The following is a 13,131-nucleotide window of genomic DNA, read 5'->3' as shown; positions in this document are numbered from 1 at the left end:
TCTGCACCTGGATATCCCGGTTTATTTATCAGCAAAAGTCTGCTGGATGAAGCTGAACACGTTATAGACGGTGGGCCGAGGGGAGATTTCGTGTTTTCAGACGATCTGTGGGGATGGATAACCCAGTTTTTTATATATAACCACTACAGTTTATGAACACGTTAGTTGATCATCATAGATCTGAGTCCTCTCTCTCTCTCTCTCTCTCTCTCTCTCTCTCTCTCTCTCTTAATGTAGTTTAAGTGGAAAACTGCTTTATTGAAGACAGCAGGGCTTATGTTTCATTGTTTATAGCAGTGCACTTTCTGGGGTTTCTCTATTGGTCACATTTTAATGTGTTTTTTTATCTAGATAGTAATTGTTTAATTTCCAGCATTTGATACAAGGTTCTGATCGTGTACATGCAGAAATCTGCCTTTTCAACAGAGAATAAAGAAGAGAGACGTCAAATAAATGGCTGAAAATGAATGAGAAGAAACAGTGTCTTCTAGCACACAGAACTAGTGTGACTGGGTTTTAAAACAGACTATTGGAAACTAAATGCTGCTGTAGCTCTTCAATAAGATGATCATCATAGATGTGAACTATTGTTATTTCTCTGTCTTCAGTCTGTATAGATGCAGAATTACAGAGGAACAGAGTCTCATCCTGACTTCAGCTCTGAAATCAAACCCGTCACTGAGAGATCTGAACCTGAGCTGGAATAAACTAGGAGACTCAGGAGTGAAACACCTCAGTGATCTACTGATGAACCCACAATTCAAGCTGGAGAAACTACAGTTAGTATCATTATACTGTACAGCAATTGCAGTGTGACTGAAGTTTTAATGTTTTTTATCTAGATAGTAATTGTTTAATTTCCAGCATTTTATACAATGTACTGATGAGACACCTTAATTGATTGCGTGTGCAGCAAGCACAAGTTGTGATTTTTGCTGTGCACATGTGTATTAGTGTCTCCTTTGATCGTGGGAAATTTGAACAACGGACACATTTCCGATCCGAAGATATCAGCAAAAGTTTTTTTCTAAGATAAGACGTTCACTTCAGCATGCATACTCCACAATGAACATTATTATCCTTATGTGACTGTTAAACGTAACTGGTATAATCACAAACGTTATTCTGTGCCATAAAAACAGGCATATTTCATGATATTGTGTCATGTAAGGTCATTGCAAAATCTAGAGAAATGTGCGAGGTGGCCAGCGGGGTAAGTTGAGACACATTATATTACTTGGTGTAATTTGTTCATCAAATATATATTTCCTTCAGTTATTTTCATGCTTAATTAAGCCTGCTAAAATGCATTGTATGAGCTTCTGTTACTGAACACTGTTTATTCTATTGCTCTATCATATTTTATCTTTCATTTAATCAGGGTTCCCGCGGATCCTTAAAAAGTCTTAAAAAGTCTTAAATTAGATTTTTAAAATTTAAGGCCATAAAAAGTCTTATAAAGTCTTATTTTTACTTATGAAAGGTCTTAAATTTTAGATGACACTTCGACTTAGACATATCTAAATGTTTTCCAAATTAAAACTATCTAATTAGCGTAGTATTATTTTATATTATTCTATCTTTGTGGATTTGCTTGTTCACGTGACAATTCGCATCACATTCGCGGCCGGCAGAATAACGTCTGTCTCCTGCACGCGAGAGAGGAGAGAAGAAGAAAGTTGGCAAATGTCAGTTCAGTAGTAAGTTCATTCTTTGTGCGTTGGGGCCGGCGATGTATATGGTCTACTATGATATTGTAATCATTGTTTTAACGATGTACGAGGCACTGTGAGCTGACATCGCATTTGTCTCTCGTGCTTTCACTGCGTGATGTGTCAGTGCAGTTATAGGTAGGCCTATGTCCCCAAATTAGTTTTTGTCTTATATTTATATTATGTTCTTATATTAGAATATCACATCAGTAAGAGTGCCGTTTTCCCGTGCACAAGTGTGATATTTTGTTATACAATAGTTAAATTAAAAATAAATTAACATTGTGAGTTACTTTTTAGACACCATATTGACAATATTATTTGTTTTCCCTTTATTTCGCCTAAGAGAATTTCAAAATGAAACCGTAGCAGAGTCTAATGCAACAGACACCGATGATTTCTTGACTGAAATCCACGTTTTAAACGAGTCATTTTAACGATTCAATGAACAATCACTTGTTTCTTTCCCGAATGAATCAGCCGTTTGAACAAATCGGTTGAATGAATGAATGACTCCCTCAACTCGCTTACGGTATTAAGACAGTGACTTGCTGCCGCCTACTGGCGGTTTTAGTTTCATATTTAAAGTACCCTTTAATTAAAACGTTAAAATTAGAAATCATTTCATATTTAAATATTGAATATGGATTTTTTTTAAACTATCTCATAGCTTTATTTATGCAATTGTAAATGGAGTGTAAATATTAATGCCTCTTCTGATGCTGCTTCTGTGTCTCCTCTGAACTGCAAAGATGGATTTTGATTGAATGATTTAATTTGACTGGTAACGGTGGTACTGTATAATTATTGTGTAATTAAGTATTATTGTATAAATAAGTATAATTACTGTATAATTTAATTTGAATAATTTGAATGTTAGTATTTGACATAAAAGGTGATGCAGAACTCTAAATAAGTTTAGAAAAAATTTCCATATATAGGTGAAAATGCCCCTGGAAATCAATTTAAGGTGGCAAATATTGCACGTTAATTAATCATTTCTGTCACTGCTGTGAACTGACCACTGCATAGAATATGAAAAATATGAATATCTTCGTGAGTCTGCTGTCAACAACAGGCCTAAACCAGCCATTGCACCAGCACAAAGACACAATCAGTAAAATATCATCTAATTATTATCAACAAAACGTTTAAAATATCGAGATATATTTTTGTCAATATTGCACACCCCTAATGTACGGTCTTAATTTTGATTTCTTCAAGTCTTAAAAAGGTCTTAAAAAGCCTTAAATTTGACTTTAAAAAGTGTGCAGGAACCCTGTTAATAGCACAGCACATATTTAGAGCAGCTCCAGCAGGGTCAGTGCTGAGGATTGGGTCAGGGGTTCAAATGTTCAGACAACAGTGAAATATCAATCCTTTATTCCCATTTTGATACTACAACAAAATCTACCAGACTAATTAATGTGAATTTACAACATTATTAAAGACAAGTAAGCAGTCACTAACCCTTAATCAGTGTTTGGGGTACCAGGGGACCCCACTGGACTTTTCCTTCATTTTTTAAAAGTGTTACCTTCATCTCAGGGGCATGAAACTCTGACTTTTCCTAAATAATCTATCTAAACATGCACAAAAAAATGGGAAAATGAAAAAAATGACTTTTTTTCATTTTGTTTGTCAAAAAAATAAAAGTAAATCCATTATAAATCTGAAAATTTCTACATATAAACCAAGGACTGGTCCTAGAGCATAAATAAAAAGTGGAAAGAACTTTTCATCTCATACACACACACAAACACACACATGTATGTGACTGCAACAGAGAGCATTTTTATAGGAATTGGCAAAAAATCAAAAATCAACTAAACTGGCATAAATCTGAAAAAAAAATTCACAAATGCAACATGGAACAAGCATGTTCACACACACACACACACACACACACACACACACACACACACACACACACACACACACACACACATAGAGAGAGAGAGAGAGAGAGAAAGAGAGGGAAAATGTGACTTGTAATGTTTCTGCAAATGTATGTATAATAATTTGCAAAAGCAGATAATTCAAAACATATCAGACAACGACAACAAATTCTAACTTTGACAAAAATAAATTTATGTATTTCAGAATGTTTAAATATATATTCACAAAATATATATCATAAAGTTGTGAGGAGAAGTTGAAGCATCAAGAAAAATGAAGTGAAAAGTCCTATATGGACATCTATTGGAAATATGTGGTCATTGCACTTTATTGCTTTAATTATAATTTCTAAAGTTTTTCCACAAACCTGCAGATGGCAGTATTCTATCCCTAACACAGAGCAATGTCCTAAAACAATTTAGATTTAATTAAGATCGTCATTTAAGCGATTTTTTTCTTTAAAACATAATTTTTCATGAGCCAATTTATGGCCTAGTTAAGTAATTGTGCAGTAAATTGGTAAAAAACTTCAAAATTTTCACAAAAACACAGCATAAATGTATAGTTGAGAAGTAAATTAAAAAAATGATATATAGTTTTCCATATAAAAAAATCATATTTCCTTATGCAATCGCTATTAAAAAGTTTGGGGTCTATTAGTCCCCCAAACACCATATAGTTATCCTTTTTGAACACTGATCAAATAAAAACAAATAATCAAATAACAAATAGCACAAATAAATACAATATAACAAAGAAAGGCTACAAATGAAATAAACAGTGTCTCTGGAGTTTTTCGGGTAGATCTAACAGTAGTTTTCAGATACAGAAATTTGAATAAAGTAATCAATTGTGAAATAACACTGCATTTTCATTACTGTATAAATTATATATAGACTTTTTGTAAAGTTACAAAAGCTAGGCTATTTAGTCAAGAGCAGTGAGTAATTTCTGTGTGCTTTGTTTGATGAGCATTAAAACACAGCATCAGGTTTATTAGACTGCTGTCCCTTTAAGACCGAACGCACGGACCCCATTTGAATACACTGTCTACGTTCACTTGAGATATAACCCACTTTGTTTACTACAGGATACTCGTCAAGACGGGCGTTTTTACATCATTTTGTGTGAATTTGTCCGTACAAGCACAAGACGTGAAAGAGAATTAAATTCATTATTCGCGCGCTGTCTGAGACGCTGGTTTTCGGGGCGCGCGCTTTGGATGTTTGCGTTCATGAAACTTCTTGACCCGCAAACGTCCTGTAATAATGTAGAGAACCACTCGTTATACATAAACCAGGAACAGTTCATGTTTTACACGTGTGCTGAGTGAACGATCAGCAATCAAGATCATTCAAAAGAAGTGCACACACACTGTACACACACTGTACACACACTGCTGGTATCAGAGCATGTTTATGAGTACGAGTACATGAGCTCAGTATCGGTGCGTCCCTAATCTCTCTTCCTCTGTCTGTTTTATTTGCTGATGAAGATGATGTGACTTTACAGAAGATATCGGCAAAAGTGTTTTTTCTAAGATAAGACGTTCACTTCAGCATGCACACTCCACAATGAACAGCTTATTATCCTTATGTGACTGTTAAACGTAACTGGTATCATCACAAACTTTATTCTGTGCCCTAAAAACTGGCATATTTCATGATATTGTGTCATGCAAGGTCATTGCAAAATCTAGAGAAATGTGTGAGGTGGCCAGCGGGGTAAGTTGAGACACGTGTATCTGTACCCGCGATAGACTTCTATTGTGAAACACTGTTTAGTTGTTCAGTGTTATGATAACAGGTTAAACGTCGTTATTAGCCAGCATAGGACGCAAATGAAAATAAAATTTGATATTTGTGATATTTAAACTGTGTATTATTAATTCATATATTAAATATATTGTTCCTGTTTTAACCAGTACTAATTTAAATAAAATTAATGAATTTAAATGGATGAATAAACAAACATGTTGCCCAATTGTTATTTTCTTTATTTATTGTATTTGCAATGAACGGTTAGTTTCCTTTACATCATTAAAAATGAGTGTCTCAACTGGACCACATATGGGTACAGTTGAGACAAAGCTGAGACAAAAAACACCTTATTTTTATGAGCTAATTGTGGAAAATATAAACTGCTTATGGCTATTATTGATTGATAATATCTTATTTTACAAGCTAATGAAATGTGATGTGGAAATTCACTTCTTTTCAGTATCTATTTTTGTGTGAAAAATCAAAACGCAAAAAGTGTCTCAACTGTACTCAGTCTACCGTACATGCAGAAATCTGCCTTTTCAACAGAGAATAAAGAAGAGAGACGTCAAATAAATGGCTGAAAATGAAAGAGAAGAAACCGTGTCTTCCAGCACACAGAACTAGTGTGACTGGGTTTTAAAACAGACTATTGTAAACTAAATGCTGCTGTAGCTCTTCAATAAGATGATCATCATAGATGTGAACTATTGTTATTTCTCTGTCTTCAGTCTGTATAGATGCAGAATTACAGAGGAACAGAGTCTCATCCTGACTTCAGCTCTGAAATCAAACCCGTCACTGAGAGAGCTGGACCTGAGCTGGAATAAACTAGGAGACTCAGGAGTGAAAAACCTCAGTGATCTACTGAAGAACCCACAATTCAAGCTGGAGAAACTACAGTTAGTATCATTATACTGTACAGCAATTACAGTGTGACTGAAGTTTATTTATTTGAAGACAGCAGGGCTTATGTTTCATTGTTTATAGCAGTGCACTTTCTGTTTTTTTTTAAACTAAAACACTTTATTCTCAATATCGCACAATGAGTCTGAGTTCACATTATATTTGTGTAAAATGCTTCACATTCATGATTTGTTTGTGAGATAATCTCTCTTCCTCTGTTTGTGTCTTTCTAGTCTACAGAACTGTGGCATTACAGATATTTCTTCTTTAACTCAGTCTTTGACTAACTCTAAAGCACTGCAGTTTTTAAAAGAGCTTAATCTGAGTCTCAATAAGATAGGAGACTCAAAGCAGCGGCTCAGAGACGTGATACGAGACTCAAACTGTGTCCTGAGGTGAGGAAACATCACTGTGAGATATTAAAGAGATCTTCATTTACCTCTGATATGTGAACAAACCTTTCTAACATTCGTGAAAGGAAATTATCACAAAGATTATTTGTTTAATTTAGTTTAATTAGTTGTAATTTGTTCCACTGAACACTGATTGTTTTCTCTTCTGTTCCACTTTACAGAGTAGATGAAGATCGATCAGCAAACTGGCTGATAAATGTGTTATATCGTAGTGAGAAATCATCATGAGAGGAGCAGAAACCATCAGGTGATCCACAGAAGAGTCTCACTACTGTCTATGAGGAGAAATAAATGTGGGATTAATGTGTAAATGTGATTCATACAGGTGGAAGAGACTCAGAAGAGACTCATGCGTATTAGAAGCATGTGATATTGAATGATTAATGTTGGTTTATTATTCATTCCAAATTATGGTTTTGTTTTAATTACAGGTGGAACAGGATGAATCATGGGACTGTATTATATCCTGCAACATCTCCTCAGACCTGAGACTCACGCAGGATCTTATTTGTGGACTTCATCTCCGCTTTCAACTCCATCATCCCGGATATCCTCCTGAATAAACTGAGCCAGCTCTCTGTACCAGCTTCATCTGTCAGTGGATCTCCAGCTTCAGACAGACAGACAGCAGCGAGTGAGGCTGGGAAACTCACATCTAGGACCTTCACCATCAGCACTGGTGCTCCTCAGGGTTGTGTGCTCTCCTCACTGCTCTTCTCACTGTACACCAACAACTGAACCTCTAAACACCCTCTGTCAAGCTCCTGAAGTTTACAGACGACACCACAGTCATCGCCTCATCCAGGACGCTGAAGAGCTGCGGACAGACTGGAGGTTATAAATTATGCTTTCACATTATGAGTTGCTAAAGGGACTCAGAATTGCAGGGGAAAAGTCAGACTTGTGAGATAAAAATCAGCCTTTCTTTATTTGTTTGTTTATTTTCTTATTTATTTTATTACGTGGCGGAAACAAGCTTCATTTACATGACTCGCGCGCGCACACACACACACACACACACACACACACACACACACACACACACACACATCCGAGCTTCGAAAGCCAATAAAGAGATTTAAATACAGAGTGTGTGATGTCACAGTGGGCGGAGTCACTTCGGCTTTATGTTTGGGTCTGTTCAAACTCCTTTATACCTAATTTAAAATATGAAAATAAAAATGGGGCATATGAAAAATGATACAAGAAACGAAACGAGGCAGCAGACCTGGAAAACTGCCTATGGATCTAAAACTATATTCATTCCTATATTAATAACAAATGACAATCTATCCAACATGAACAAACTCTATAAATGAGTCCCAGTTTTAGGAGAAGAAGAAGTTTATTTAAACCGATGAGATTGTTCACACGAATATGATACGCAAGTTTTTAATATTTGAAGATCCAGCAACGTTCTCTTTGTCGAATCCCTTTATCCCTGAAACATGTTTCAGATTAAAGTTTGATGGTTTTAACCCTGTGAGAAAATATTTTTTATTCAGTTCATTATTTGGAAACGATTTTAAATAAAATTAAACCAAATACAAAGTTTTGGATCGGTAAGATGTTTTAATGTTTTTAAAATAAGTCTCTTCTGATCGCCAATGCTATATTTACGTGATTAAAAATACAACAACAACTTTTTCTTTTCTTTTTTTCCAATATTTTTTCAGGATTCTTTGATGAATAGAAGGTTTTATTTTGTTTATTTGAAATATAATATTTTATAACTGTAACCCAATTTAACGCATCCTTGCTGAATAAAATTAATTAATTTTAAATTAATCTGAATCTTAAATTAATAAAATTATTGATATCTTTTTATCCCCCCCATATAAAAATTCTTACTGAGCCCAAACAAAAGATAAAGATAAGATTCAGATAAATGCTGTTCTTTTAAACTTTCTATTTATCAAAGAATCCTGAAATAAAAATGTAAATAACTGTTTTTCAACACTATTAATAATCATAAATGTTTTTTGATCATCAAAATATCATGTTACACTGACTAAAACTTTTGAACTGCAGTGTTGAGCTTTAGAGTTTAGATTGTAAAAACCTAATTTTTTACAATCTAAAAATTTGAAGACAAAAAATCCACTGAAGCTGGATTGGCGTTAAAACAAACAAACAAACAAACAAACCTGTCCATGAATTATGAAAACTTCCCTTTGAATTGCGTTGATTTTTCGGACCCCAGTGGCAGATCTTCGTTCTTGTTTTAATCATAAACTTGCTTAATAAAGTTACACAAACACTACACAAAGTTATTTTCTTAACAATGAACTTGATGGTTTGCTGGAGATTTATAGATCAAAATGATTTTAATAACCTACAATGTAATTACAAGAACTTTAATCCTCAAATAACCATAAAGCCATATTGAACCCTTCATCTCCCATTGTTTTATTTTAGGATATTTTCTACATTTCTCTGTAGATTCTGTAATTTTTCAGTTGATTTGCTTGTTTTTAGTTCATCCTGCAAAAAGTCGCATTATAAATCAAATAATAATAATAACTCCTTTTAGCGTTTATTTCAAAATAAGTGAAAACCTCAGGAAAGCGAGCTTATAGAAAGTTAATATGAGACTGAATATGCTCTAAATATGACAACTCAAAGTTTCTGCCATAAGTTTCTTTTTCACTCTGATGTCTCTGAAAATAAAGCGATAGATGATACATTAAACATTATTTATATGATGTGTAAATACCGTATTTGTCACGGTTTGGGTTTTGTTTCTTGTTCCTGGTTCTTGTCTGTCATGTGATCCCCTGTTCTAGTCATGTGATCTTGCCTTAGGCTTGTTCGACTTGAACCGGCGCTGCACAGACCGATCGGTTGATGACATCAAAGTACCGCGAGAGCGATTAGAGAGCAGACGGCTCCTTATGCTTTTGAATCGCTCTCGCGGTACTTTGATGTCATCAACCGATCGGTCTGCGCAGCGCCGGTTCAAGTCGAACAAGCCTCTTGTGTTCCCCTGTCTGTTGTGTCATTGGTTGATTGTTTAAATGTTCACAGGTGTCCCTTGTCTCGTTGTTAGTCCAGTATGTATTTAAGCCCTGTGTCTTGTTCAGTCTTTGTGAGTTCTTAATGTTGTGTTGTTGTACCTTGATGTTGGTGGTTCTGTTCCTGAGTCTTGTGCCCTAGCCAGAGTCTTTATGTAGTTTGAGTTTATTAAATAAAGTGTGCTGCAATTGGATCCTGCTTCCTCCTTGCTTCCACCTCATCATAACAGAAGAACTCACCGCCAATGGATCCAGCAGTTGTTAGCAACCAGGCCTTAAGGAAATTCCTATCATCTCTGTCTCAAGATGGCCAGCCCTTGGAGAGGTATGTGAGGGACTTTTTGGCGTGTTGTCATCTGGGAGCGCTAAATGACGCCCAGCTCGTGGACCTGTTTTGTAGCGGGCTGGATTGGCACATCGCTCAAGTGATGCCGGAGGATCATACTGGCTGGACCCTGAAAGGGTTTGTTGATCTGGCCCTTTCCTTGGGCGGTTCGGCACTTGCAGAGCCTGAGTTTCCCCGCGTCACGCCAGTCAGCGGGTCTGACACCGGATCGGTCTATGGGCGTTCAGGGCTGATGTCCAGCTTGGCAGATTCCCCGCTAAGGTCCGTACGGTCTGCAAGGATCACCGTCCTGCCTGAATCTCGTCCCGTCAAACCAGTTCCAGAGCCTGTCCAGCCAGAGACCGTCCAGCCAGAGACCGTCCAGCCAGAGACCGTCCAGCCAGAGACCGTCCAGCCAGAGACCGTCCAGCCAGAGACCGTCCAGCCAGAGACCGTCCAGCCAGAGACCGTCCAGCCAGAGACCGTCCAGCCAGAGACCGTCCAGCCAGAGCTTCACGTCAGCCACGTCCAGCCAGAGCTTCACGTCAGCCACGTCCAGCCAGAGCTTCACGTCAGCCACGTCCAGCCAGAGCTTCACGTCAGCCACGTCCAGCCAGAGCTTCACGTCAGCCACGTCCAGCCAGAGACCGTCCAGCCAGAGACCGTCCAGCCAGAGACCGTCCAGCCAGAGACCGTCCAGCCAGAGACCGTCCAGCCAGAGACCGTCCAGCCAGAGCTTCACGTCAGCCACGTCCAGCCAGAGCTTCACGTCAGCCACGTCCAGCCAGAGCTTCACGTCAGCCACGTCCAGCCAGAGCTTCACGTCAGCCACGTCCAGCCAGAGCTTCACGTCAGCCACGTCCAGCCAGAGCTTCACGTCAGCCACGTCCAGCCAGAGCTTCACGTCAGCCACGTCCAGCCAGAGCTTCACGTCAGCCACGTCCAGCCAGAGCTTCACGTCAGCCACGTCCAGCCAGAGCTTCACGTCAGCCACGTCCAGCCAGAGCTTCACGTCAGCCACGTCCAGCCAGAGCTTCACGTCAGCCACGTCCAGCCAGAGCTTCACGTCAGCCACGTCCAGCCAGAGCTTCACGTCAGCCACGTCCAGCCAGAGCCGAGGCCCTCTTCGCCACTGGTCCTGCCCAGCTCAAGGCCCTCTTCGCCGAGGCCCTCTTCGCCACTGGTCCTGCCCAGCTCAAGGCCCTCTTCGCCGCTGGTCCCGTCCAGTCCAGAGACTGTTCAAGTCACGTCTGCCGATCCAGAGACTGTTCAAGTCACGTCTGCCGATCCAGAGACTGTTCAAGTCACGTCTGCCGATCCAGAGACTGTTCAAGTCACGTCTGCCGATCCAGAGACTGTTCAAGTCACGTCTGCCGATCCAGAGACTGTTCAAGTCACGTCTGCCGATCCAGAGACTGTTCAAGTCACGTCTGCCGATCCAGAGACTGTTCAAGTCACGTCTGCCGATCCAGAGACTGTTCAAGTCACGTCTGCCGATCCAGAGACTGTTCAAGTCACGTCTGCCGATCCAGAGACTGTTCAAGTCACGTCTGCCGATCCAGAGACTGTTCAAGTCACGTCTGCCGATCCAGAGACTGTTCAAGTCACGTCTGCCGATCCAGAGACTGTTCAAGCCACGTCTGCCGATCCAGAGACTGTTCAAGCCACGTCTGCCGATCCAGAGACGGTTCAAGTCACTTCTGCCGATCCAGAGACTGTTCATGTCACTTCCTCCAAGCCAGTGTCTACGGACAAGATGGCCGAACCAGAGACGGTTCAAGTCACTTCTGCTGATCCAGAGACTGTTCATGTCACTTCCTCCAAGCCAGTGTCTACGGACAAAATGGCCGCCTCCGAGCCAGTGTCTACGGACAAGATGGCCGAACCAGAGACTGTTCACATCACTACCTCCGAGCCAGTGTCTACGGACAAGATGGCCGCTTCTGAACCAGTGTCTACGGACAAGATGGCCGTCTCCGAGCCAGAGTCTGTTCCTGTTCCCGAGCCAGTGTGTGTGTTTTCTGTTCCTGAACCCGAGCCAGTGTGTGTGTTGTCTGTTTCTGAGCCCGAGCCAGTGTGTGTGTTGTCTGTTCCTGTTCCCGAGCCAGTGTGTGTGTTGTCTGTTCCTGAACCCGAGCCAGTGTGTGTGTTGTCTGTTTCTGAGCCCGAGCCAGTGTGTGTGTTGTCTGTTCCTGAGCCCGAGCCAGTGTGTGTGTTGTCTGTTCCTGAGCCCGAGCCAGTGTGTGTGTTGTCTGTTCCCGAGCCAGTGTGTGTGTTGTCTGTTCCCGTGCCAGTGTGTGTGTTGCCTGTTCCCGAGCCAGTGTGTGTGTTGCCTGTTCCCGAGCCAGTGTGTGTGTTGCCTGTTCCCGAGCCAGTGAGTGTGTTGTCTTTTCCCGAACCAGTGAGTGTGTTGTCTGTTCCCGAGCCAGTGTGTGTGTTGTCTGTTCCCGAGCCAGTGAGTGTGTTGTCTGTTCCCGAGCCAGTGTGTGTGTTGTCTGTTCCCGAGCCAGTGTGTGTGTTGTCTGTTCCCGTGCCAGTGTGTGTGTTGCCTGTTCCCGAGCCAGTGTGTGTGTTGCCTGTTCCCGAGCCAGTGTGTGTGTTGCCTGTTCCCGAGCCAGTGAGTGTGTTGTCTGTTCCCGAACCAGTGAGTGTGTTGTCTGTTCCCGAGCCAGTGTGTGTGTTGTCTGTTCCCGAGCCAGTGAGTGTGTTGTCTGTTCCCGAACCAGTGAGTGTGTTGTCTGTTCCCGAGCCAGTGTGTGTGTTGTCTGTTCCCGAGCCAGTGAGTGTGTTGTCTGTTCCCGAACCAGTGAGTGTGTTGTCTGTTCCCGAGCCAGTGTGTGTGTTGTCTGTTCCCGAGCCAGTGTGTGTGTTGTCTGTTCCCGAGCCAGTGAGTGTGTTGTTTGTTCCCGAGCCAGTGTGTGTGTTGTCTGTTCCCGAGCCAGTGAGTGTGTTGTCTGTTCCCGAGCCAGTGAGTGTGTTGTCTGTTCCCGAGCCAGTGAGTGTGTTGTCTGTTCCCGAGCCAGTGAGTGTGTTGTCTGTTCCCGAGCCAGTGAGTGTGTTGTCTGTTCCCGAACCAGTGAGTGTGTTGTCTGTTCCCGAACC

General features: G+C 40.5%; 1 protein-coding gene across 2 annotated transcripts in view; it reads left to right on the top strand.

Annotated features, from left to right (window-relative positions):
- LOC143710574 (NACHT, LRR and PYD domains-containing protein 12-like) overlaps window positions 1–9,403 on the top strand; it is a 156,372-nt gene extending 146,969 nt beyond the window's left edge. For both annotated transcript variants that reach the window (XM_077201495.1, XM_077201497.1), the window contains 5 exons: window positions 609–779; window positions 6,103–6,273; window positions 6,511–6,672; window positions 6,852–6,937; window positions 7,122–9,403. In XM_077201495.1, the coding sequence (XP_077057610.1) occupies window positions 609–779; window positions 6,103–6,273; window positions 6,511–6,672; window positions 6,852–6,918 (571 nt within the window). In that variant the 3' untranslated portion in view covers window positions 6,919–6,937; window positions 7,122–9,403. The remainder of the gene's footprint in view (window positions 1–608; window positions 780–6,102; window positions 6,274–6,510; window positions 6,673–6,851; window positions 6,938–7,121) is intronic.
- The last annotated feature ends 3,728 nt before the right edge of the window (window positions 9,404–13,131 follow it).

The sequence above is a fragment of the Siphateles boraxobius genome, unplaced genomic scaffold, assembly GCF_051911475.1.
Source record: "Siphateles boraxobius isolate OS27281-9 unplaced genomic scaffold, OSU_SipBor_1 48, whole genome shotgun sequence".
Taxonomy (NCBI): domain Eukaryota; kingdom Metazoa; phylum Chordata; class Actinopteri; order Cypriniformes; family Leuciscidae; genus Siphateles; species Siphateles boraxobius.
This window is presented reverse-complemented; position numbering and strand designations above follow the sequence as displayed.